At 34.6% G+C, this 26615-nt stretch overlaps 1 protein-coding gene across 9 annotated transcripts in view; it reads left to right on the top strand.

Moving 5' to 3' along the window:
- Nucleotides 1-26615, top strand: part of sand (sandman) — a 1680707-nt gene that overhangs the window by 1196049 nt on the left and 458043 nt on the right. For all 9 annotated transcript variants that reach the window (XM_069842971.1, XM_069842966.1, XM_069842970.1 and 6 more), the window contains one exon: nucleotides 754-2148. In XM_069842971.1, the coding sequence (XP_069699072.1) occupies nucleotides 1870-2148 (279 nt within the window). In that variant the 5' untranslated portion in view covers nucleotides 754-1869. The remainder of the gene's footprint in view (nucleotides 1-753; nucleotides 2149-26615) is intronic.

Raw genomic sequence — 26615 nt, 5'->3', positions numbered from 1 at the left:
AAAAATAGATTAATATAGATACCATAACCAAAAGATGTAAAATGTAGCTATAGTTGGCAACTTACAGAGTAACAAATAGCAATATTATTAAAATGAATTACCTTCAGTATATTAGTAAGATAATGTTTATATTTTTCATGCAAGAAATGCTTAAATCTAGATCCTATGTTTTACATATTTCATTGAATTTTGAACACATTTTTAACACTGGTGAATTTTTATGTCCTGAAGTGTTTGGTTTCTTATAATATAAGAATTGACTATTTCCTAAATGTGATGTTCTAGCGTTAAGCTGGATTTGTGATAATATTTCGATATTATCCAGTAGACCGTTGAATATTTTATACCATAGAAATTGTTCAGAAAGTAATTTACGACTTGCAAGAGACATTAAATTAAATTCAGCAAGTAGATTGTTGTACGTGATTTTGTTGTGGAATGCCGAATAATGACATTTGTAAAAATAAAGATACCTTGAGAATCGTTTTTGAATTTTTTTCAATTTGATTACTGTGATTTACAATTGGATGATCAAATTATTGAGGCATATTCCATTTTAGCGCGAATATGACAATTAAAAAGAAGTATTGATATAATTCAAATAGTTTTCGTACAGTGAGATTTATAATTTTGATAGTGAATCTGTTAATTTTAATTCGAGATTTATCTTTAAATTTCATATGCCACAGAGATAAATCGTTAAAACAGAAACATTCATTTATATTCTCACGCGCTCTTATCTCTGCTTTCCAGGTGCTGACAAATGTCGACTGACGTGAAGAGAATGTGATTTGCCCCACCTCCACGTTACCGAAGCCCTTTTCATCCGATTTGAAGCTACTGATGAATCGTGACGTTACCGAGGTGTCTTTGTACGTGTAATGTCGTCGTTTGGAGACGTAACAACGGCGGATGATTCTGCAGCATGGCGCCATGGGGAAGTGATCAGTCACCTACATTACGAGAAAACAGAGAAACGCACGATTTGCATGCCAGAGAAGTGCAAGTGAGAAAATTCAGTGATTCTGGAGGTTACGGACCTAAACTTCATTTACAAGTTATTCAAATCGTAATTTGCTATGGTGTATTCTTTAAGAACTCATTTCCTAATGAAACTAGTGGATTTATTTTAAGATTCTCCAACAGTCTTTCTCCAGTGAAATCGGTAGTAAAGCGTTTAGATTTTAGTGACAGAAAAGTAGAATCAGTGAGAAAGAAAAGCGATTATAAAAGACAATCTGTGTGTATTCTAAATTCTTTGTTTCTATATGTCTTAGCTAAAATCACTTTCATAATTACAAAGCATAGTGGAAGTTCTGTTGGCTTTGACATAACCTTGTTTACCACAGACACGAAGAAGTGTGCAAGAACAATACGTACAATAATAAACACAATTCTTAAATGTTCTTTGTGGATGTTGTATCAACATTCGACTCTCATTAATAAGTTTCAGTTATATTTCTTAGAGTTTGTTGAAGATTTTACAGTTACATTAAAAAAATATCCTCTTCACATTTCTCATTCAAAACATAGAAGTTCTGTCACTGCCATTCAAACAATCCTGAAAAACAAAGTCAACATTCTAGTGAAGTTACAAGTTTGGAAAGTGAACGTGTGTAGACTTTGTTTCATCAATTTTTATTCTCCTGGTCTCAATATCATTGTTGACAGTGGCTCCAGAAAGCGGTGGATAAACCAAGGACAAACTAAGGACCTTGGTGCCGTCTTTAAACATACCTCTAAGGTCCATAAAAGTGATGTTTGTTGTGGACATTATATGTACAGCATCGATAAAGACAGAATTGTTGAGAGCTCCTACACGGCGGCGCAGGGATACTTTGTGTCAGATTACAGTTCCTGCTCGGTATTATGGAAAGAAAAAGGTCAACACGAAGATACGGTCGTTACCGCAAGAAAACATGGGGTCAGAAGTGTAAAGACTTTTTTCGCGAGTTTATTGCCTTTATGTTTAGTAATGTTGGAATCATTGGCCTCGTCGTTGGATACACGATCGCCGGTGCCTTTATTTTCGGTGCCATCGAGGGAAACGAAGCCCCTCTTGCTAACGCTGTGGTCCTGGAGTTGCGCAACAAGACGGCTCTCAAACTATGGGACTTGTCGTGTTGCGGCCTCAACGTCTTCAGTGAGGTAAGAACAACTGGACATTCCAGTATTCATCATATATTTTTATTCTTAATTTTTATAACCATACTGTTTCCTCTTCTTTGTTTTCATACTAACATGTAAGCCCACTTTTCCTCCGAGATCATCCCTTCTCCCCTGAAATATATTTAACCGTTTCTATATTTCTTCTGCTATTCCTTGCTTAAGAAGACACGTGTGAGATCTTGCCATTTCTGGTAAAAAATTGAATTATTTGTTTTTATATTTTAAAAAATTGTTTATGGTCTAAAGATGCCCTCTGCCAATTTTCATGGCTATACGATTAGTCTATCAGCTTTTTAGGGCCACATTTTTTTAAATTCTGCGCGTTCTGACTAGTATTTTGAATTCTCTGTCTACGCCCTTCACTCTGAATTATGCGACCATTTTGGAAAGTACGCTGTTTATCACACATTATTTAAAAAATTAGATCCGATTGAGCCAGTGTAACATCTCGACTTTTCGAAATAGTTCTTAATAGAATCCAACAGATGTCACTTCAAAGATTGCTTCCCTTTGAAAGGTATTTAGGTGCAAAGGAGAGCACAACTCTTGTCTAAAGGAAAATTCCACTTGTTGTTAGTAGCCATAACAATGTTTGGTTTTTGTTTGTGATACAAGAAATATTTGCAAGTTTGTAAAAGTTTTATTGTTAGAGCTATAATAGTGTCTACACTCTATAGTGATTTGTAAATAATAGTTATCTAATATAGTGTTTTCATAAGGTTACATAGATTTTTCAGTCTTTATTCACTTGTGTAGGTTAGGTATGCATAGCGTCGTAGTGTCTATAAGGATAAGTTCTGCATATAATAAGCTAGATCTATATATTTCAAAATTCCTAGAAAATAAAAAAGACAGAGATCTGAATTATTATTATTACTATCCCAAACTTTGAAGTCAATTTTCTCCACTTTCATTTTCCGGAAATTTGTATTGTTAAAATGCAACCCTTTTGTACAAATTATGTACCACATGCATGATTTTTTGTAGAGGATTTTGAATGTGTTCTTTACAAAACTTACTATCAGGATTATACGTAACACTCGTATTTTTCAATATCAATTTTTCTTCATGTTCGAGTTGAACTTTTTTTTTTTTTTTTTCTGTTTTTACACTTTAGTGTATAAAATATTTTTATTATTTTTTAGTAAAATAAAAAGAAAATATATAGAGTAAGTTTTGTTTCTCAGAGTCTGACAAGTATGTACATTAAATTTCAGGCCAAAATATTTGAATTTGTGGAAGAAGTAGGAATTTTTGGATACTTAAATTTACACAATTTAAAATTACAAAATTGTTAATAATTCATACATTTCTACACCAAATGAGATGAATTTTGTACGAAAACTATTTATATGCAACAGCACAACTGTACAACATTTCAGAGATCTACCTACAATAGTTTAGAAAATTGAAATTTCATATCAGTCTACCCTTGAAATTGGCATGACGTAAATCCCTGTAATCTGCAGGTTTTATGAAATGAATTATAATTAGTGGTGTGAGAAATTCCACTATATTTCCCGGATTATTCTTTATATTTTTCCGAAAAAATGTTCCACCTGACCAAGTTTTTAGTTTGTTCGCTCCCTTGCTTGCACCCTCAGATGTGATGGTTACTCACTATTCTCATTAACCACCAAATTATCTAACGTGAGTCGGAAGTCGCCTAAGCTCTTAAGGCTGTTCCTATACTGACTCCTAAACAGAGCCATTGTTACGTCTGCTTTTCCATAATATTCATACTAAATAAGAAACAAGAGTTGACGAATATCATATTCCGAGAACTTGATTCTCCAATCTAAATTGTGACAACAATATTAACTTCACATTGGAATGATGCATGCTTATCATTTTGAAATAATTTGTTGCTATTGACTGAAGGGAAACATTGATAAGTTATTTTCTGTAGTTCATGATTCCTCTACTTTCTTATGTCTATAGACTTACCACTTAATTTTTACATAGGGCTATCAGTTACCCATTCCCATAGCAAGTGCGAAATTCTAAAAGTGTTCTATGTAGGGTTGCCACCTTTTTTGAAGAAAGTACGCGAGACTAAGGAATCGACAAAATTTCACGTATAAAATTGATAAATTATTCAGTTCAGTTGCTAAAAAATAATTGTATTCTACTCTTCGGCAACTAGGCTTAAATTAAGAGTATTTTGAGACAGATTTTGTCTCGTGTAATAGTTAAATTAGACTAAAGTTTGCAGGTCTGATTTGGTTAGATGTGTCGTGCTCCTGTTTCGAACATCTGCTAAGTTATTGTTCAATAGATAAAACATTCTCTTTGTAGGGATATCATTTTATTTTTACTTCAGTTTTTATTGTACCTGCGTTTTTTAATCTACTTCTTTCCCATCCTATCTACTAGTGCAGGGCCGGGTATGAGAGCGGCTCCATTTAGTCGGCCACAGCTGCTCTCGCTCCGCAAGGCACTTCAATTCCAATCCAGAGCAGAACGCTCACGCAGTGGCGGACTCGCATTACAGCTACCTTACCTGCATTAATATAACAAGAGCCACGGTTGTTCTAGTCATTCAGTCTGTCAGTAGGCTATATAATAGTTTATAAGGATATTACATCAATCCATTGTACAGTACAGGATTTATAACACTCTTATTAATTTAATGGAATAAACTTCGCTCTATGCACACACACAAATCATTAGGCTTATTTACATAACCCATACGCACATACTGCAACCTTCTCACCACGGTTCTACCTGACAGACGTATGGCTTCCACTTCCCCTACTTGCTGTGGACAGAGTTCATCTGCCAATATAACTAAACATCGCTTGCTGAATTCACCTTCGTTGAATGTTTTCAATTCCTTTGCAATTTCGTGGCAAATTTTGTAGCTAATTCTCATAGCCGATCCACTAAATGCATTATTATCATCCTGTTAATGCATAATATAATATAATATAATATAATATAATATAATATAATATAATATAATATAATATAATATAATATAATATAATATGACGTGATATATGATATGATATATATGATATATCATAAACTGTAATACAGTATACTGTGATATAACATAATACTTGTATAATTTAATAGTACATTATGCAACGAGCCTATAATGATAGTAATTAAGACGTAAGTATGGATATTTATGAAACGAGCGCAAGCGAGTTTTATAATATTCATACGAGTGTCTTAATTAGGCCTACCATTATAGGCAAGTTTCATACGACTTTTTATGCTCGACCTTATTTCTAACTTGAAATTATTCAGATGTATACATTTTATTTGTATCTGACAAGATCGGAAGTGACTTTGTTCTAGGTCTTGAATTGTGAGATGTGCACAGACGCGAAAGTATTGATTTTTTCCGAGGAACAATAATGTCATTGACCTTGATGTAATCCCGTTAAACTTGATATAACCTTGATCATTGAATTCCACATTGAAAAACGAGATGACAAATTGAATTTATTTGAACATTATTTACAATTAACGCTAATTATTATAGTAACAGAACATAACCTTCTGCTACAGTATTGGATTTCCAGCCTCCGTGACTTTTCGCTAATTCTCTTTTGATTGCATATCCGAGAATAATCTATACTTGTGGTTTTATAACGGTACAAAGCTGATTTGTCATTGGCTGAACACCTGTAAGCTGAGATGTCATTGGCTGAACACCTGTACTTTAATGAGTAGGTGTACTTTAATGACATGCATTAAAGGACTGCTACCAGGTGTATAATTACTACATTTCGGCATGGTCGAGCATAAAATTATATATTACTAAATGTACAATAACTTATAATGCAATGTAAATATCAAATAGATACTCTGATATGAAGTACCTGAGAAACATTTTCTTTAAGTTGTTGTATTAATGTATGGCGTTCATTACCAACATATTTGTCATATTCAGTAGCAAGTTGTAAAGAATAATGCCGTTGGATATTGAACTTCTTAATCAGTTAGGTTATATTAAACAAAAATACTGCATTACTAATGTCATTTCGGAATATTCTGTGATACAGTACTTATCATCATCATTATCCTGTTCATCAGCCGCTTTAATGTATGAGCGGAAGCTCCGTCTTCAAAGTTCGCCATCATATTGCAGAGTCATCACTGTACCGACACTGAATGACGTACAGTATGCATACGTCATCACGCTCGCTCGCAAGAACTGCTCTTTAAAGCACACAGCGCTCATTTCTCAGAAGCACGTAATGTGCCCGGCCCTGTAGTAGTGGGTAGGTGGAAATTGCACACTTTGATCCGGAAACTGCACACCGCTTTTCGAGGGACCCACTAATCCTACCAGGATACTGCACAATTTACAAAATATATTTCTTTTGAATTTGGCTGACTTTACATTGAAACTTCGCTTCCTTCCTTTCTTCATTGCTTTATAGTTTAATATAAGTCTCAATTTGTATGTCCAAAAGTTGATTCACGAATTTATACAATGAAGGATGACTGCTGTAAAAACTGACATTAAAATGCTTGTGAAATGATTCACAGTCATTTATTGTGCGAGAGGTCTATGCAGTCATGGCTGCCCATACAGAAGGAGGGAAAATTTTATCTTCTAAGATGCACGTTTCTAGTAAATAATCTGCAAATTTCTCGAGTCTAAAAGGCTATCTATCAGTTTTACCTCAACCAGTTCCATAGCGAAGAAATTCCCGACTTCCTCTGGATTCAAATACGTTATACCAAAAACCATCCTCAGCCACTGTCCTATCTCACTGTCTTTTTGTACTTCTTCGCCAGTCCTACACACTGTATTTTACATCACCATGCTTGCGCAAGATGGAAGCGGCAACCTACGAGTATAATAGGAACATATTTCCAAGTTTTCACCACTGCAGCTTGTATAGCTAGTTCAGTCTATTACCAGTGGCGTAGCGTCAATGTAAGCTAAAAAGCTTAGCTTCCCCAGTTAATAATAATTTCATAATAAACCTGCAGTTTATGAGAAAATTATTTATTAATTTTAATAGAATTTATATTTACGCGTTAAATATTGTGATGCGGCAGCTCAGGATGATTTGTAATGCAGCAGTAAACAAGAAGCCTGCACACACCAGCTTCCAAGCAGAATGGTTTCTTCTGTGTAATCCACCCCGCAGATTTTCCGTCCCTTTCTATCTAAACTACCCTAGTTGCAAGGCTCGCAAGAAGCTAAAGAAGCTGGCTTTAACATTTAAAGTAAGTGGTTTCCGAGTTATCCCTTTTCGTCAGTTGTGTTCAGTTGAAGTGTTAGGGTGGATGATATAATAAATAATGAGCGAAATAACAGTTCCTGACACCAATTTACTTGATTTTTAGGACAACTGTATTATCAAGACTGACTTACGAACAAAAGTGTGATTTAAAAAACAAATGACCGACTCCCTTGCTGTCAATGAAGGACACAACCAAAAGACAAACGCATACTTACGTAATGATACTAATATTGTGATTTCTCTAAGTATGACAGGGAGTGAGCTAATGTTATACGTATACGTGTCTATTTGTTAGAGGTATGTGTAAACCGTGAAATCATATTTTACTACGTATCATTTGAGGTCATGCCTTATTGGTGTTACTTACGAGGTTCCAACCAATCTTCGACTGCTGACTTGAAATTTAATATTATTTATTTCAAGATTGTATTTTTATAATACTTTTTCTCATATTGCATGAAAAACAACTTGAGTTAGCTTCCCCTGCTCAAAATTTCGTGGTATGCCACTGTCTATTACTACATTAGATGGAGTGAAGTTTTTCAATTCCTTGGCTTTATAAAATTTACAGTCCTCATATACCAGTACTAAATTTCACCATTCACTTTCAGATGTAAACAAACGCTCCATTTCGAACAAAATTAAAACACTTTGATAAATTAAATCTATGTGTAGTATCGGCAAAGCAGGTCGAAAACATTTTAATGTCCAGTTTCCTCATGACCATAATCCAGGTAAAAAATATTGGTGTGCAGTTCCTACATGACCGAAATCCAGGTAGCAAATTTTGGTGTGCAGTTCCCGCTACTAGTAAACCTTACCCGTCCTTAACACAGAACTAAGACCGCGTATGCATTCAAAGTCGCCTTACGGTCACAGTATGCAGTACTGAGTGAGTGAGTACATTACGTTCCAGAAATATGGTCGCATTTTCCAGTGAAGAAAGAGCATTTATTATTGAATCACATTTTCTCACAGGTACTGTGTGTCTGTTTGGTTACGTGTCGTATGCCGGTTTCTCTCACTCTTTTCTGCTGGTCCCTCTGTAAAGGCTAGTGGCTGGGCTGTCTTAGATCTTTTCTGAAAACATTAGCTGTCAGGGATTGGACGTCTACGTAATATTATACAACTGTTTAAAATAAGTTAAATAAAAGTGAGCCTCGTTAATTAATTGTCATGTGATTTCCCTCTTGCTACGTCCCTGGACTTGGATGGACAGTACATAGCAATTTTAGTAAATTTATCTGTGCAAATTGGGCAGAAGTGAAGATTGAATTTACATTACGTAAGTAAGGTACTCTGTTATAGAGTAGGTACAGAATTATTTCAAGAGGCACAGGATTATGCCCCCCCCCATGTCGTGTGATTTGAGTGTTTTGCTTTATTTCTTTAAGGGGTTACTGTAAGACAATTGTTTGTTGAAAATCCTACAACAATAGAAGAATTAAAGAATTACATTCAAGAAACAATACATTAAATTTCGATATAATATGTACACAAAAGAACTGAAGCCTATGCCATTATTTTCAACAATTTGTTTAAATATCCAGATTTTGATTATTTTTCAATTTAAATGCACTCTCGATATTGTATGCTAATGTGCTGTAGATAGTGTACTATACATTGCATAATGATTACGTCTCCCTAGATAGTTCAGTTAGTGAGTAAAAACAATTATTGTTAATATTGTACTATATTTTGATTAAATAAAAATCTAATGAAAATTATCAAACTCAAAATCATAACAGTTCCTAGTTTAAATAAATGGATACACTACTTTTCTTCACTCCTATATCTTGTAAAGCGATTTGTTTTTATTTTATACAAGTACCATCAAACTCCAGTCGTGAAAGGTGGTAACAAACAGTGTTTCCGCTTCTCAACCGTTAATCCGAAGGTATAGTCAGGTTAATGTTAGAAATGTTGGTAAAAATAAAATGATGATCCGGTACTTGATAAGTTTCAAATAAAAGTCCCCAGATTTTCCAAAATGTATAACATTAACATGGTTTGATTTTAAGTGGGTGACCCATTTCTAGCAAACATTACCTTTTAAAAAGACTGCACATTTTAATGCCTGTCTTGAACAACAAAATTTATGACATAAATTAAATCATTCACGGTAAAATCAAATCTTTAGAATAGAAAATGTTATGTTATGCAGAAAATAAGGGAGAAAAATGCTTGAAGAGAAGTACAGAGACATCATTTTATTTTTACTTCAATTTTTATTGTACCTGAGTTTTTTTAATGTACTTCCCTCCCACCCCCTCTAATAGTAAACTTACAACTGTCCTCCACACAGAACCAAGACCGCGTATGCAGTACTGAGTGAGTGAATATAGTACGTTCCAGAAATATGGTCGCATTTTCCAGTGAAGAAAGAGCATTCATTATTGAATCACATTTTCGCACAGGTACTGTGTGTCCGTTTGGTTACGTTATATCCCGGTTTCTCTCACCCTTTTCTGCTGGTCCCTCTGTAAAGTCTAGTAACTGGGCTGTCTTAGCTCTTTTCTGGAAACATTAATTTCTGTTAGGAATTGGACGTCTACGTAATATTATATAACTGTCTAAAATAACTTAAATAAAAGGGCCTTGGTAAGTAATTAACTGTCACGTGATTTCCCCCTCCCCTTTCTACGACCCTGCGACAAAACCACTTGAACGGACAGTAGATAGCATTTCTGAGTAATTTTATCTGACGGATAGGGCAGAAGTGAAGATTAAATTTACAGTACGTAAGGTACTCTTATACAGAGTAGGTATATAGTACGTCCGCTCAAATGAGAGCCACTTGCACCTAACTTGAGCGGGAGGCGTCAGGTGTTTCAGTCTGGAAGCACGCGGCTGGTTGTTGGTACGCCAGCGCTGTTGACAGATCTAAGTCGGTGCTCCGAGAACAAGTTCATACAGTATTCCGTTTCAGACGAGCACGCAAGTATAATGCAGCTAGCTGAGAACAGGGCAGAAGACCGTAAATGTATATTGTGGCTTTTGTGTTCCATGCATTATGATTGTATTTATAATGTGGCGTTTTTGGAAAACGGATAATAACAATGGTCGTTTTACGTAAATCCACACAATCGCCATTAGAACGCGGTAAGATTGTACAAGAGCAAACAGTGTTAATTATTATTAGTATTTATACGTATTTTAAAGACGATGCTGGTGAGTGCCGGACACCATTGAAAAATACCAGCGCCGCTACAGAAGTAACTCGCGCAACAAAAAACGTAGCCGTCATAGAAAAAGATGTATGTAATTACGAACTATCATCAAAATATGGCCATGTTGTACTACGACTGCCCTCCCCCCTTACCGTTGTCTCAATGCCATAGAATTAGTTTGTTCGGAACTGAAGAGAAATCTCCGGTCAGAAAATGCATTGGGATTGAATTTACAGTACGTAGAGTAGGTACAGAATTATTTCAACATTAGTTACTAGTACGAAGGACGAAACTGGCAATTAGAATTAGATGCAATAGTCTATAGTGCGATAATATGCACAAAAGAACTGAAGCCTGTATCGAAATGAACGGCCACCATTTTCAAAATTGTGTTTAAATATTCATATTATGATTATTTTTCAATTTAACTTCTTTCTCTATATTGTACGCTAATGTGCTGTAGAGAGTATAATATACACTACATAATGAATACGTTCGTATGGATAACTCACTTCCTGAGTAAAAACACTTATTCTTAATACAGTACTGTACTTTGATTAAAGAAAAACCTAATGAAAATTATCAAACTCAAAATCGCGATATTTCCTAGTTTACGTAAATGGATGACCTACTTTTCTTCCTTCCTATACCTAGTAGAGTGATTTGTGTTTTACGCCAGTATCATCGAACTCCAGTCTTGGAGGGGGGAACAAGCGGTGTTTCCGGTTCTCTAAAGGTATAGACAGGTTAATAATAAAAATGTTAGTAAAAATAAAATGATGTCCCTGTACATTATGCAACGAGCCTATAATGAAGGTAATTAAGAAGCGAGTAAGGATATTTATGAAACGAGCGCAAGCGAGTTTCATAATTTTCATACGAGGTTCTTAATTACCATTATAGGCGAGTTTCATACGACTTTTTATGCTCGACCATATTTCTAACTTGATATTATTAATATTCTTTGTATCTGACCTTGACCAATGTCCCGTATGTTGTGAGATGTGCGGAGACGCGAAAGTATTGATTTTTTCCGAGGAACAGATGATCACATTGACCTTGCTAGGCCATAAGAACCTACAGAGATAACATTGAAATTAAATTACACATTGAAAAACGAGATGAAAAATTGAATTTATTTGAATATTATTTACAATTAACGCTAATTATTATAGTAACAGAACATAACCTTCTGCGACAGTATTGGATTTCCAGCCTCCGTGACTTTTCGCTAATTGTCTTTCGATTGCATATCCTAGAATAATCGATACTTGCGGTTTTATAACGGCAGAAAGCTGACCTGTCATTGGCTGAACAGTTGTAACCTGAGTCGTCATTGGCTGAAAGACCTGACCTTTAATGAGTAGGTTTACTTTAATGACATGCATTAAATGTCTGCTAGCAGATGTATAATTAGTACATTTCGGCATGGTCGAGCATAAAATTAAGTTAATTATTTCTTGTGCCAAAGCATAAAATATGCTTCCTTTATATATGACAGTAAATACTGATCCTTTTGAGAGAGCAAAGAAAGAGCATAATGTGTCCATTTTTTATAGTTTGTCTCTCTACTGTTTTTCTGTTTCAAAGAATTGAATTGGAAGTAATATCAAAATCACAGTTGCCAGTAATGCTCCTCTTCCACTTCGCTAATGTACTCTCTGGTATGGACAGTACACGAATACCTCACCTTCTTCACCCTCTCTCCACCCCCTACTGCCTTATAAGGATAAGATAAACAAGACATTTTCCCTACCTAAAATTGAGGCTCCAGTGTGTAATCCAAGAAACGACTTAATAAGGGAAATATTTTGTGAAGAATTTGTAATTGTATGTAAAAATTTTTAAGGAAGATAGCAAAATCATTGATCTTAAAAGAATTCCTTAAAAGGTATAATAATTTTAGGATATTTTCATCACTAACTCTAATACAGTATTTGAAAACTAACGGAAAAATTATTTTATGCTCGACCATGCCGAAATGTACTAATTATACATCTGGTAGCAGTCCTTTAATGCATGTCATTAAAGTACACCTACTCATTAAAGTACAGGTCTTCAGCCAATGATAACTCAGCTTACATGTGTTCAGCCAACGACAGATCAGCTTTCTACCGTTATAAAACCGCAAGTATCGATTATTCTCAGATATGCAATCGAAAGAGAATTAGCGAAAAGTCACGGAGGCTGGAAATCCAATACTGTCGCAGAAGGTTATCTTCTGTTACAATAATAATTACCGTTAATTGTAAATAATATTAAAATAAATTCAATTTGTCATCTCGTTTTTCAATGTCGAATTCAATAATCAAGGCTATAATATTATAATATTATCAAGTTTAACGGGACTACGTCAAGGTCAATGACATTATTGTTCCTCGGAAAAAATCAATACTTTCGCATCTGCGCACATCTCACAATTCACGACCTAGAACAAGGTCACTTCCGATCTTGTCAGTTACAAATAAAATGTATACATCTGAATACCGGTAATTTCAAGTTAGAAATATGGTCGCGCATAAAAAGTCGTATGAAACTCGCCTATAATGGTAATTAAGAAGCTCGTATGAAAATTATGAAACTCGCTTGCGCTTGTTTCATAAATATCCATACTCGATTCTTAATTACTATCATTATAGGCTCGTTGCATAATGTACTATTGAATTAGCGACACAATGATAACCTCATTTCCCTTCGAATCATAATTCTCATCGTGTTTTGTTTGTATAGAATATAGTGACAAGTAGAATCTCGTAGTTTGCATTAGACGATAAATTATTTTGTAAGATATTAATATTATTATTATTATTATTATTATTATTATTATTATTATTATACAATGAGGACAAAGAAGTGAAAAACGAAGCAAAGATACTAAAGGAACAGAACGTGGGTAAAATTGAATTACGTATCACGAATGATATCAAATCTTACCACAAGATGAAAATATGGCGCTGTAGGCAGTCAGAATGTGGTATGAGCGTAGAAAAAATGCAGGAAAAATCAAACACATGATAACGGTGGTTATGGCACATTTATTAGAAACTATGGTTACAACACTGTTCAATATGGCCTCCCACCCCAGCATATCTGGTGAAATCAAAGCGACATATCGTTGTATGCTAGCCTTTAGATCAGACAGAGACCGATTATGTCCCTGATAGACGAGATCTTTCAAATATCCCCACAACCTTAAGTCACATGGATTTAGGTCGGGGGATCTAGAAAGCCACATATCTAAAATTGCCTAGAGATTATGTGGCAGCAAATCTTGTACCTGAAGAGCGACATATAGTGTTGCCCCATCTTGCATGAAAATAACGGTGTGGTCACAGCTGCGTTCTTGCAAAGCTGGAATCACGCGTTACACAAACAGGTCCATATAACGTGCAGACCACTGTTCACCTATCAAGGCCGCGAGGTGTTCATGTGTTTGATCTTTCCTGCCTTTTTTCTACACTCATACCACGTTCTGAATGTTTAAAGCGCCAAATTTTCACCTGGTAGCAAGACTTGGAACTAATTATGCTTTTGTATAATTCACGAGCGCATTGCTTAGTTAGCATATCTACGAGGTTTCACACTCGTACAATCATTACAGTTGCTACTATTGCCATGCTGAACACTGTCAGTTTAATTATAACCATCTGATATATGTGAAAATAAATGTTATAATCATTATTAGTTTTTTTTATTCAGTTGCCAATCCAATTAGTTCGTTAACTGAGGAGTTAGGAGAGAATGAAAGTACGGTACAAGATCGTTGATTGAGGATAGATTTCAGCGCTTAAATATTACTCAATTCAATGCATTGTATATTAAACGTTTGGTATGCTACAACTATCGCGGTTTACATCAGAGGCCATCAAAGTGTGACTTTCGGCTTGTGTAATCGCTTGAATCGGAAGATCATTACATAGAAATTAGGTCACTGGTAACAACTACAGTAGATTGTGTGACTGTCAATATTAACAGATGAATTACCGCAAATGATATTTTTATCGCATATCAGATATATTAGAATATAATTGCAGCTGCATTTATGTCTCCGAGCTTCAAAATTTAATTTGGCTGACTGCATTCCATGCCGTTAATAACAGATCTGTTCTTCTCCGTTTCTGAATATTTGCTGTTGTGTGATGAGATAATAGTGAGCGTCGTAAAAAGCATTTGATTTGAAATTGTGAAATGTTTGTTAAATGACATCATTTGGCGCTTTAGAGCCAGAAGGTCTTAACAACTTGTAGTCTGGATGTGAGATTTATAGGGTTATGAAGTAATATATAATCTCGCTGACATTTCTATTTTGGAGAACCCTTTCCATAGAACTAAAAATATAATTTAATATATTTTATAACATATTATTATAATGTACCTAAGTACATATGACATTTCCGTGCAAGAATTCTGCATTATCATAATTATGAGGAAGAATGGGTGGAGCGGAGAAAAATTTTCTCCTGCACCGGGACTTGAACCCGGATTTTTAGCTCCACATGCTGTGCTGTAGTTCATGCTGCAGGAATTTTTATTATATGTCGGTCGTTATACTGTTTTCTTTTTATTTTGTGAACGCACCCCTCTCTTCTTCCGCAATCTCCAATCAGTATAACCACCGACATAGAATAAAAATCCCTGCAGCATGAACTACACCACAATGCTGACGCTTTATCCGGTACGCCACACCGGATTCCAGTTCCGATGCCGGATTGAATCCTATCAATTTAACAATACAAAGATTTATTTTCACTTAATGACTTTACTTTATATGTGTGTAAGGTACAAGTCCTTATATTACATATTTAATACTCTATTAACGTTTTCGTCAGTCATGTCGACATCATCAGATACAACTTTTTATGCAGCATTATCATCTCTAAATAAATACATGTGCCTCTATGATCAAAAATAAAATATACATTGATAAACATAAAACATATTAAAATCGACATGGTTTGAGAACATCAGTATTTCTTTTCTCGTGTAAATAGTAGTAGTAGTAGTGGTAGTGGTAGTGGTAGTGGTAGTGGTAGTGGTAGTGGTAGTGGTAGTGGTAGTGGTAGTGGTAGTGGTAGTGGTAGTGGTAGTGGTAGTAGTAGTAGTAGTAATTTATTTTAGCTGGCAGAGTTAAGGCCGTAACGCCTTCTCTTCCACTCAACCAGCAAAAAGTATACATACATACGTATGTACTTATAAAGAATTCAACATTTTTATTTAGATAAGAGTTATTTACGAATTAAACAACAGAATACTATGAACTATTAATTAAACACTGAAATACAAACTATGTAGCAGAATTAAGCTAAAATGCATAGAATGTTAATATATTTCAAATAATGTTAGATAATAGAAAATACAGCACTATCAGAATGCTTGTCTAAAGGAAGGAGTAACAATGTAGACAGTGATAGATTAAATCAGTATGATTGGAGTGAAATGCTAAGAAGGTTATCTTTTAAGCTGTTTTAAAAGTGTTTATTCTGCATTATCATAAATGTAAATGTACTCTTATTGTCAATTGGTTAAAAACACAAAGATGTAATTACAATATATATCATTGATTAAAGTTCTTGTTATCACTTTGTTAAAAAACATAAAATTTACTCTGTCACACGTTAAAAGTGTTAAAATTATTAAAAAGGTATTTACCTTCGACAGACGGCAGGTCTTCACTATATAAAAATATAAAACTGAAAAAATTCATGTAAAATACTATATGAAGAGATGCTTACAATCATTAATCTATAGACCAGGCCTGCACAAACAGCGGTCAAAGAGCGCGCGCGCTCTTTCGGAGCGGGAGAGTGGTAAACACCGCTCGCTGAAACGGGGAGGAAGATACGTCAGAATGACATAGACTTGCTGTGGGTAGAGGAGAGGGAAGCGACCACTCAGCTATCTAGTGGAGTGCAGTGTGTAGGCCTATTCTCAGTAACTGTTTCACGTTGCTTACCTACTGCTACAGTACAGTATGGAGGAATTTAAAAGACGGAACATAACATTTAACATTTAACGATTTACAGCTCGAACTAATTGATCTTCAATTTCAATGTGACCTAAGAGTTAAAGAACTTTTGAATAATACTACTAGCCTGGTTGAGTTTTACAAGACTAAACATTAGCAATAATATCCACGAGTACACAGGCTGGCTGTGAAAATGATTGCTATGTTTGGCTCAACATTTATATTTGTGAGCAATGTTTTCTATAATCAACTTTAATAAAGGCAGACATCGAACATCTGTAACTGATGTTTCATTATGATCAGTAAGCTATTGTTCCTTTCAGTTGCATAAAACCTCGTTTTGATGTACTGATAAATAACAATATAACAAAATGATATTGTACATTTAAGTAGCTATAGAATTTCTATTACTTCTGTAAAATAAATATTTCTTTATTAATTAATAATAGTCCAAGATAGTTTTGCAAACACTGAACGGGAATTTATTTGATAAGCACTCGCAATAGTACTTTCTTTTGTGTATATTTTGTACAAGATCACCCCTTCTTCCAGTCCAACCTCATAACAAAGCGCAGCTAATATCTGCATTCCGCTCATGAGCTGTGAGCCGGCTCGGAGAGCGCAAACCTCGTGCTGGCCAGCTATAGACTATTTATCTATTTGTTTGTGTCCATATTCTTATTATCCAATTATTATACGCCTTTTCTGTGTCCGAGAGATGTATATATACAATAATGTATGTGTTGAGATTGTGCCTAGAAACCTTAATTCATCAAAATTGTTATTGATGATATTTACAACAGATGAAATTTTCATGTATTAGGTGGTCTTTTGATCTTAATTGACGACATGAACTTGAGCATACACTATGACCGATGATAATCTTCAATATGGTTAGTTTGAGGAAGATGTCCAAATTGAATAGATGATGTGGAGTGTTATTACGAACTAAATATCAGCATTCTAATTTTGGATGGTTAGTTTGAGGAAGATGTCCATATTCAGTTTAAGTTACACCTCTTAATTTCCCTTGAGTGGCCAACCCTCATGCACTGTTTCACAGATGTGTGACAGTGGCACAATGTGCAGAGGTGCTCTCATTACGAGTGACTAAGTGGCCGGGATCCGACGGAATGAGCGCCGTCTTAAATCACTAAGTGATGTGATGTACATGGTTGTTCGTAAGGTTATATAGGGGAAGGTGGTAATATGGGACGAGAATGTAAAATGGGATACGGCTGTATTACAAAATTCGTCTATTCCATATGATAAACTAATCGCAAATTCTGTGCTTAAATCAATAAGGGTGATATTCATAGATATTTCTCTAGTCCGCGCCATGAGCGTGCTAAACTAGCCCTAGCTATCGAGTGGTGACTTGTACGGGATTCATATCATATCATTTCGCTAACACTGGTTTATGAATACGAAAAACGTTAATTCGCTGATCATCCACCGGAAGCCCGCGCTAAGAATGTCTATGAATACGGCCCTAAGAGATTAAACCATCAAGGGATAGGAATGGAGGACAGCAAATATTTTCATAACAAGACCGAACAAATATGACAAGCCTCCTTCTGCAGAGCGAACATCGGCGAATATAGAACTTCGTCATACGCGATAAACTTGAACCGAACAAAGCGTCTGTAATGCACGACACTAAAACATACAAGTTAATTTTAACTACATCGTGTGATATATATGAGCCGCTCAGAACAAATGGTGTAAGTCAAAAACGGGTAATGAGGGTTAAAGTAAACATTCTGTAAAATACAGCGCAAAGTAGCAATTAATATTCAATTTATTTAAACTATTAGTAGTCAGTGGATAGCACGAAGAACATATTAATTGCTACTTTTCGCTGTATTTTACAAAATTTTTACTGTAAACCTCATAACCCAATTTTGACTTACGCCACTTTTTCTCTGAACGGCACATATCACGTTTTACGGTTTCATAGTTGTTATGTCTTTTACTTTTGTTTCTTATTCACACATTGCTTACTTACTTACAAATGGCTTTTAAGGAACCCGAAGGTTCATTGCCGCCCTCACATAAGCCCGCCATCGGCCCCTATCCTGTGCAAGATTAATCCAGTCTCTATCATCATATCCCACCTCCCTCAAATCCATTTTAATATTATCCTCCCATCTACGTCTCGGCCTCCCTAAAGGTCTTTTTCCCTCCGGTCTCCCAACTAACACTCTATATGCATTTCTGGATTCGCCCATACGTGCTACATGCCCTGCCCATCTCAAACGTTTGGGTTTAATGTTCCTAATTATGTGAGGTGAAGAATACAATGCGTGTAGTTCTGCGTTGTGTAACTTTTTCCATTCTCCTGTAACTTCATCCCGCTTAGCCCCAAATATTTTCCTAAGCGCCTTATTCTCAAACACCCTTAACCTATGTTCCTCTCTCAGAGTGAGAGTCCAAGTTTCACAACCATACAGAACAACCGGTAATATAACTGTTTTATAAATTCTAACTTTCAGATTTTTTGACAGCAGACTGGATGATGAAAGCTTCTCAACCGAATAATAACAGGCTTTTCCCATATTTATTCTGCGTTTAATATCCTCCCGAGTGTCATTTATATTTGTTACTGTTGCTCCAAGATATTTGAATTTTTCCACCTCTTCGAAGGATAAATCTCCAATTTTTATATTTTCATTTCGTACAATATTCTGGTCACGAGACATAATCATATGCTTTGTCTTCTCAGGATTTACTTCCAAACCGATCGCTTTACCTGCTTCAAGCAAAATTTCCGTGTTTTCCCTAATTGTTTGTGTATTTTCTCCTAACATATTCACGTCATCCGCATAGACAAGAAGCTGACGTAACCTGTGCAATTCCAAACCCTGCCGGTTATCCTGAACTTTCCTAATGGCATATTCTAGAGCAATGTTAAAAAGTAAAGGTGATGGTGCATCTCCCTGCTTTAGCCCGCAGTGAATTGGAAAAGCATCAGATAGAAACTGACCTATACGGACTCTGCTGTGTGTTTCAGTGAGACACATTCTAATTAATCGAACTAGTTTCTTGCTAATAATAATAATAATAATAATATTATTATTATTATTATTATTATTATTATTATTATTATTATTATTATTATTATTATTATTCCAATTCAAGCACTAGACCTAGTGGTCTGTTGCGGACTCAATGGTCTCATGCCATCTTTTTAATGGTCTTCCAACAGATCGTTGTCCACAAGGGCGGTAATGCAGCACTACCTTTGGCCATCTTTCTGTTGGAATTCTCTCGACATGCTGTTTCCAATTCACTCTATAGATTTGAAGGAAATTTACTGTAGATTGGATGTTCAATTCTTCCGTAATTTCTGTATTTCGTTTTCTACCCCAAAGTGTGTATCGTGCCGTTTTTCTCATTAATTTCATTTCGTCGGTAGGCTAGTTAAACGTTGAACATCTTTTTTGTCGAAGTCCAGACTAAAATAGGTCGTGCTAAAGTGTTGTATATCTTTAATATTGTATGTTTCTGGATTAAAATTAGGTTTGAAAACTGAATTGATGATGCCGATAACTTTTACAAAAGCAGTTAGTTTAGAATCGATATCCTTTTCTTTTTCATGTGAAAGACGGTACCCAAAATAGTTAAATGTGTTCACTTGTTCTAGAATTCTCTTTTCAATACAGATATCACTTATTATTAGATATTTACCTTTAAACGCTATAACGTTTGACCTCTTTTTTTTTTACAGAAATGGTCATATTATAGTCTTTTGCAACTATGTTTAATGAATATATTGACTTTTGTAGATCTCCTTGTGGCCAATAGAACCTGGTCATCTGCGAAGAGGATTGTATCTATTTCGGTCCGTCTGTTTATAGGAACATAGCCTCTGGAAACGCCATTTACATATCATAGAGTTCATGTAGATTATAAAAAGCTTAGGCGAGAGAGGACATCCCTGTCGTACACCTGTGTTAAGTTTTAAAATCTGTTAGTTGATTATTTGAGCCGTTCAGAGCAAAAGTGGTGTAAGTCAAAATTGGATAATGAGGTTTAAAGTAAAAATTCTGTAAAATACAGCGCAAAGTAGCAATTAATATGTCTTCCTTGATATCCACTGACTACTAATAGATTAAATAAATTGAATATTAATTGCTACTTTGCGCTGCATTTTACAGAATGTTTACTTTAACCCTCATTACCCATTTTTGACTTACACCACTTCTGCTCTGAACGGCTCATTTACTATAGGCTAATGGAAATTTTTGTTTTCTTGTACATATTATAAATAGATTGTTTGGGATTTCGTTTTCTTTTAATATAATTAATTAATATTTTTTCTGTGATTAATTTGTCATATGCTTTTTCATAATCTATGAAAGCAATATGTAGTCTAAATTAAATTCTCGTCGTTTTTCTAATATAATCTTTGAAGTGAAATAACCATTAGGGATACAAAATCTATTCATTTTTTGTGAAAAAGAAGCTGACTACCGTTACAAACTGTGCAACATTGATTACTGAAGACCAAAATAGTTTTAGACAAAGCAGATCATGTTCTAATAGTTATTATTATTATTATTATTATTATTATTATTATTATTATTATTATTATTATTATTATTATTATCATTATTATTATTATTATTATCATTATCATCATTATTATTATCATTATCATCATTATTATTATTATTTTATTTTCACTATTACTACGAACGTGTCCACACCTGTGGAGTAACGGTCAGCGCGTCTGGCTGCGAAACCAGGTAGCCCGGGTTCGAATCCCGGTCGGGACATGTTACCTGGTTGAGGTTTTTTCCGGAGTTTTCCCTCAACCCAATAGGAGCAAATGCTGGGTAACTTTCGGTGCTGGACCCCGGACTCATTTCACCGGCATTATCACCTTCATATCATTCAGAGCTCGCCTGGATTGGCTCACCAAGCGAGTACACTTGAGCCATCCCTGTCGAGGGGATTCTAACCCCATCACAGGGGGCCTGTGCCCAACATGGGACATCATGGCTAACATTCATTCATTCATCATTCAGACGCTAAATAACCTAGATGTTGATACAGCGTCGTAAAATAACCCAATAAAATAAAAAAAAACTACGAACGTACTAGTAGACTAATCAGAGGTATTGGATATTTATTAATAATGTTTCACAAAAAGTACATAAACTTAATAAATTACGATTAACATATAGGTACACGAATAGCAATTATACGCAATAAATATGCATTTAATATCTCATTTTCCATCATATATCTATTTCAATTTATGTTGGCTTTAACTTGCACTTACGTCTAGTTTTTAGTGCAAGTTTCGACCAATCGCGTTTATTTAAAACAAAAAAGACCTTAAAGCTTATTTACATATTACTTTTTATTTTTTAACTCTGCAATAAACAAGTGTACATAAATCTTTCCAGTTGCTCTATTTATCCAATATTTATGTTTAATTTTAGATCTTCTTTTACTTATTATTTCAAATAGGTGAGCAGATGTCGACATACTGTAAAGTCATCAACCTGAAATAGCTGAATCGGTACATTCCATATGTAGGGTAATCTTTACTCTTGCAATATTTTCTTGTCAGTAGAATCGTTTGCGTAACTTCTATGAAGACTACCGCATACATGTTTAAGCACACACTTGACCAGTTAATTACATAATCAACCTGAATTCAGTTTCATCATTGTGTCGCTTGCACTCATTTTCGATTCATTGTTATTATGGTGACTAATAAATTTGTTATAAATGCATTCTTATTGAATTTAAAATATAGTTGTTTACCAATTTATAAAGTTAATTATATTTTGAACATTTACTAATAAATACTGCTATCGGAATACATTAAAAACTTCATTAATTCTCTATTTTCAATTATTTATTTTAAAACCTTGACGTTATTCTGTCTTATTTTCAAAACCTGTTTTCTTATCTTATCAAGTTAATAATTAGCTTTTTTTAATTTTTGGAAAATTTAAACTTTGTTGATGCCTACATCTTAGTAGGTAGTTTCGTTGAGTAAACGAACGTACTAGTAATAGATCTACACGTATTATTGTTTCAATGTGCACTTTGAACACGTATTGACCATCTATGCCCATGGTATGTCTGTAATTGATCGGTCATCTGTGGTGAAGTCTTCCTAAATCTATGTAACCACGAGATTTGTGCTTCAGCAGTCTCCATGGCAACTGATATTCTGGCGTCCTTAGGACATGAGGCATACACATTCACGTCTATAATTATATAATTCAAGAGATATCTCTTGCAACTTCCACTGACTTGTGAGGCCTCTATTTCTAACGTCATATCTTCATTCAGAAGCGGTGATATATCATTTGAGATACTTTTATTCTGTATTTATGTTTTTTGTTGCAGAGTGCTGAGTTCTTTGTTGTAAATAAAAACTATATTTGGTATTAGTGTTAGTGCTATTGTTCACGATGGTGCTGGTTGATGAAAATAGAATTGTAATTGGATAAAATTGCAGATTTCGGAGTTTGAAATTTTACATTCTACAGAAATAATTTCGGACTGTGTGTCGGTTTTTAAAGACTTACTAATTTTCTGAGATATGAACTTCTTCGAAATTTTGTCACACTCAAATTATTAGTTATTTATGTTGGAAAACTACTTTTACACAATTCAAATGTTATTTAATTATAGGAAAAATACAATAACGGATTGTTTTAAAGCTCTTACCTTTTGTTTAAGGAGTCGTATACAACATTGGACTGTCTAAATTTAGTTGTTTGTTGTTTGGTCAACTGTCCGAACCTCATAGTTAACACCAATACATCACTAATGAGGCAACTAGGCCAGGAGATAATGGGGTAGGATCGCCAGTTCCTTCCCCCTCCAATGCATATTCCACTAATGAGATTTCAGATGCATGGAAACAATATGGTTCTTTCTCTCACACATATCGTCAAGTGAGATGTACTGCCTGATAATAGATACACATATCAGCCAGAACCTCAATCAGAGGAAGCTAAATTTAGTAATATTAAAAAAATTATAATATTAGAATGGATTGGAGGAAGGTTGGATGATATCCCACATAAACCCACCATCAGTCCCTATCCTGTGCAAGATTAATCCAGTCCCTACCATCATTTCCCACCTCCCTCAAATCCATTTTAATGTTATCCTCGCAGCTCGGTCTCCCCAAAGGTATCTCTCCCTCCGGCCTCCCAACTAACACTCTATATACATTTCCGGATTCGCCCATATGTGCTACATGTCCTGCCCATCTCAAACGCCTGGATTTAATGTTTCCTAATTATGTCAGGTGAAGAATACAATACGTGCAGTTCTGTGTTATGTAACTTTCTCCATTCTCCTGTAATTTCATCCCTCTTGGCTCCAAATATTTTCCTAAGCACCTTAATCTCAAATACCTTTAACCTTTGTTCCTCTCTCAAAGTGAGAAGCCAAGTTTCACAACCTTATAGAACAACTGGTAATATAACTGTTTTATAAATTCCAACTTTCAGATTCTTTGACAGCAGACTAGATGACAAAATACAAAAGTGAAGTTTGATATTTCCGTCTTTGACTTATTTATTAAAATGTCAACAAAGTTATTTTTGCTAATACATTTTACTACATGTGAACATTTTCGCCCCTTGTTATGGGTATCATCAGACAACTGTATATATATATATATATATATATATATATATATATATATATATATAGTAAATAAATCAATAAAATATATTGCAAGAGTTTAATCAAATTTTACAAACGTTAAAATTTAAAAGCCTTTTAAAAAAGCTTTCGAATTGAAAAGTAAAGATAATTAAATAAAATTATTACATATAAAATTATTTTAAAATATGCATATTTAATAACATCATACTAAAATTATCTATGGCAAATAATAAATTTTACGAAAAACATGCTTCAGTATGTTAAGGGTAGATTTTTAAATGTGTATTTTACAAAATATACACGAAATGTCTGCAAAAGAATTCTGTAATTACATATTCAGAACAACCAGTGACGGAGAATATAACTAAACTCCTAGAATTTCGCAATTCCATATTAACATTCCATCCATGGTCCTAACACCATAATTATTAATATACGATTTTTTGTATAGTATTCACTTGTTCTTTATCTGCTCAAACAACACTTATCTATAACATTACATAAATTATCTAATTTATGACATGCATTTATTAAAGAAAGTTCATTTTTGATTCCTCATTTCTTCAAACATTGTCACAAATATATAGGTTTCAGTTCATAGGTATCATTATTTAAGCGATCGTACTGCATTCATAATGTCAATGTATTTATTTTATACTTTTTTTATAATTCGTTACACGTTATTCTTTGTTACTTTATAGTGTGTTCTTCCATTCACGTTCAGTACACCATTCTAGTAGTGTGGGTTGACAACCGTCAAGCAACCAACTTTGAGTGCACACTAACTCTGTGTGACTTAAATTGTGGTTTTCTGTTAACGAACAGTGACGTGTATTATGTCAGCCCACTTTGAGGTCTGTGGATATAGAGGGAAAAATTGGATCGGTGTCTGATAGAGTTCCCGGGTAGCTCAGTTGGTAGAGCGTTGTTACGCTTAACCAAAGCTCCCGGGTTCGATTCCCGGCCCCGGAACAAGTTTTCCCTCGAAATTATTCAAATCAACTTTACAGGGAGTTATACCTGAGAGCTTGATTTGTATAAATATTTGATTGAACAGCTTAGGGTGAGTCTTGAAAGTCCCATCTATAAATAAAATTCTCGAATCTTTCAGAAAATTTAAACTGCTTTGTCGTGAGAAATCCACAATATTCTTTTCAGTGTCGTTCAGAAATAAAAGATTCCTCCTCTCTCTTTGTGTTGAAAACATTTTTCGCCAGTGAGCGGAATCAACACGGAAGTTATTGTTCGGCGAATTTATGAAAAGTGGGGATTAAGTCGTTCACTTTTAGACCGTAGAGGGACGCAAAACGGCAGTGCAGGGCTCGCCTACTGAGAGTAATTGAGCTAGCCCTTTAACAGACTTTACAGGAGGCCCTTACCCTAATGATATTTCAGGGTCTTTTCTTATTCTTAGTACATAATAACTGTAAAAATTTTTCTCGTGCTAAATTTCTGTCAAAATATCTTGTCCTTAACAACAATGTGATTGAACAATTGTTGAGAATTTATTGAAAAATGCGAATAAAAATCCGACTCATTTTGAATAAAAAAAGAAGGCCCATAAATGGCGTTGTAAGTGAAAAAATAAATTGACGACATTGACTATAGGTTAACAACAGTCTTCCACGAAATCTTTAAGAAAGTTAGCTCAACAGGCAAGTAAACCAAGACATTAGCTTGAAAAGCGACGAAATTTTTAAAACTAAAGCCTTATAGACAACAGTAATTCATAAATGAAATAAAACAGACTTTGTGCTTACTAGTTTTCAATTCTCCGGTGTTTTCTGACGAAGCCAGTTTTCATTTTTCTGGTAAGGTGAACAGATATAACCTCAAATACTGGGGATCGGAAAGTCCGCGTACCTACCTATAGGCTTGATGTGTACCGTGTTACATTGAATATATTTAAGGTTATGGACTAAACTATTTTATATTTTCATTTTGAAAAGGTGGTGTAGACCGATAAGCAATTAGACATATGTAAATGTAATTTTAACAGCATGACTTTCAAAACACAGCAATTATTTTGCATCAGCCATGTTCTTAACTTACTTGTTTCAACTTATGCAACATATGGAACATAATACTTCCCACATGAAGAGTCAATAGCATATGTTAATTGTTTCACATTTCATTCTGTGTTCAATTTTAACTTTTATGATAAAATACAATACCTTAGTGTGATTTCTTGACATCTAGAAGCCGAAGCTAATAACTGTCTTAACAAATTGGGCATAAAAAAGAGAACAATTGCTTACAGAGACTAAAGAAATAACTAGTACAACGCTGAGAAATATATTAAGAGATGAAGAATACAAAAAATGGTGCACACTCAAGCAGAAAGACAGAGGTGTGGCATTATTTGAGGAATACACGCCAGCTAACCGTAGGATAAAAACAAGGGATAGTCTCTCTGTATCCGAGTGGAAGGAGGCAATTAAA

The sequence above is a fragment of the Periplaneta americana genome, chromosome 13 (genome assembly GCF_040183065.1).
Source record: "Periplaneta americana isolate PAMFEO1 chromosome 13, P.americana_PAMFEO1_priV1, whole genome shotgun sequence".
Lineage (NCBI taxonomy): Eukaryota > Metazoa > Arthropoda > Insecta > Blattodea > Blattidae > Periplaneta > Periplaneta americana.
Note: the sequence above shows the minus strand (reverse complement) of the source record. Positions and strands in the feature narration are given on the sequence as shown.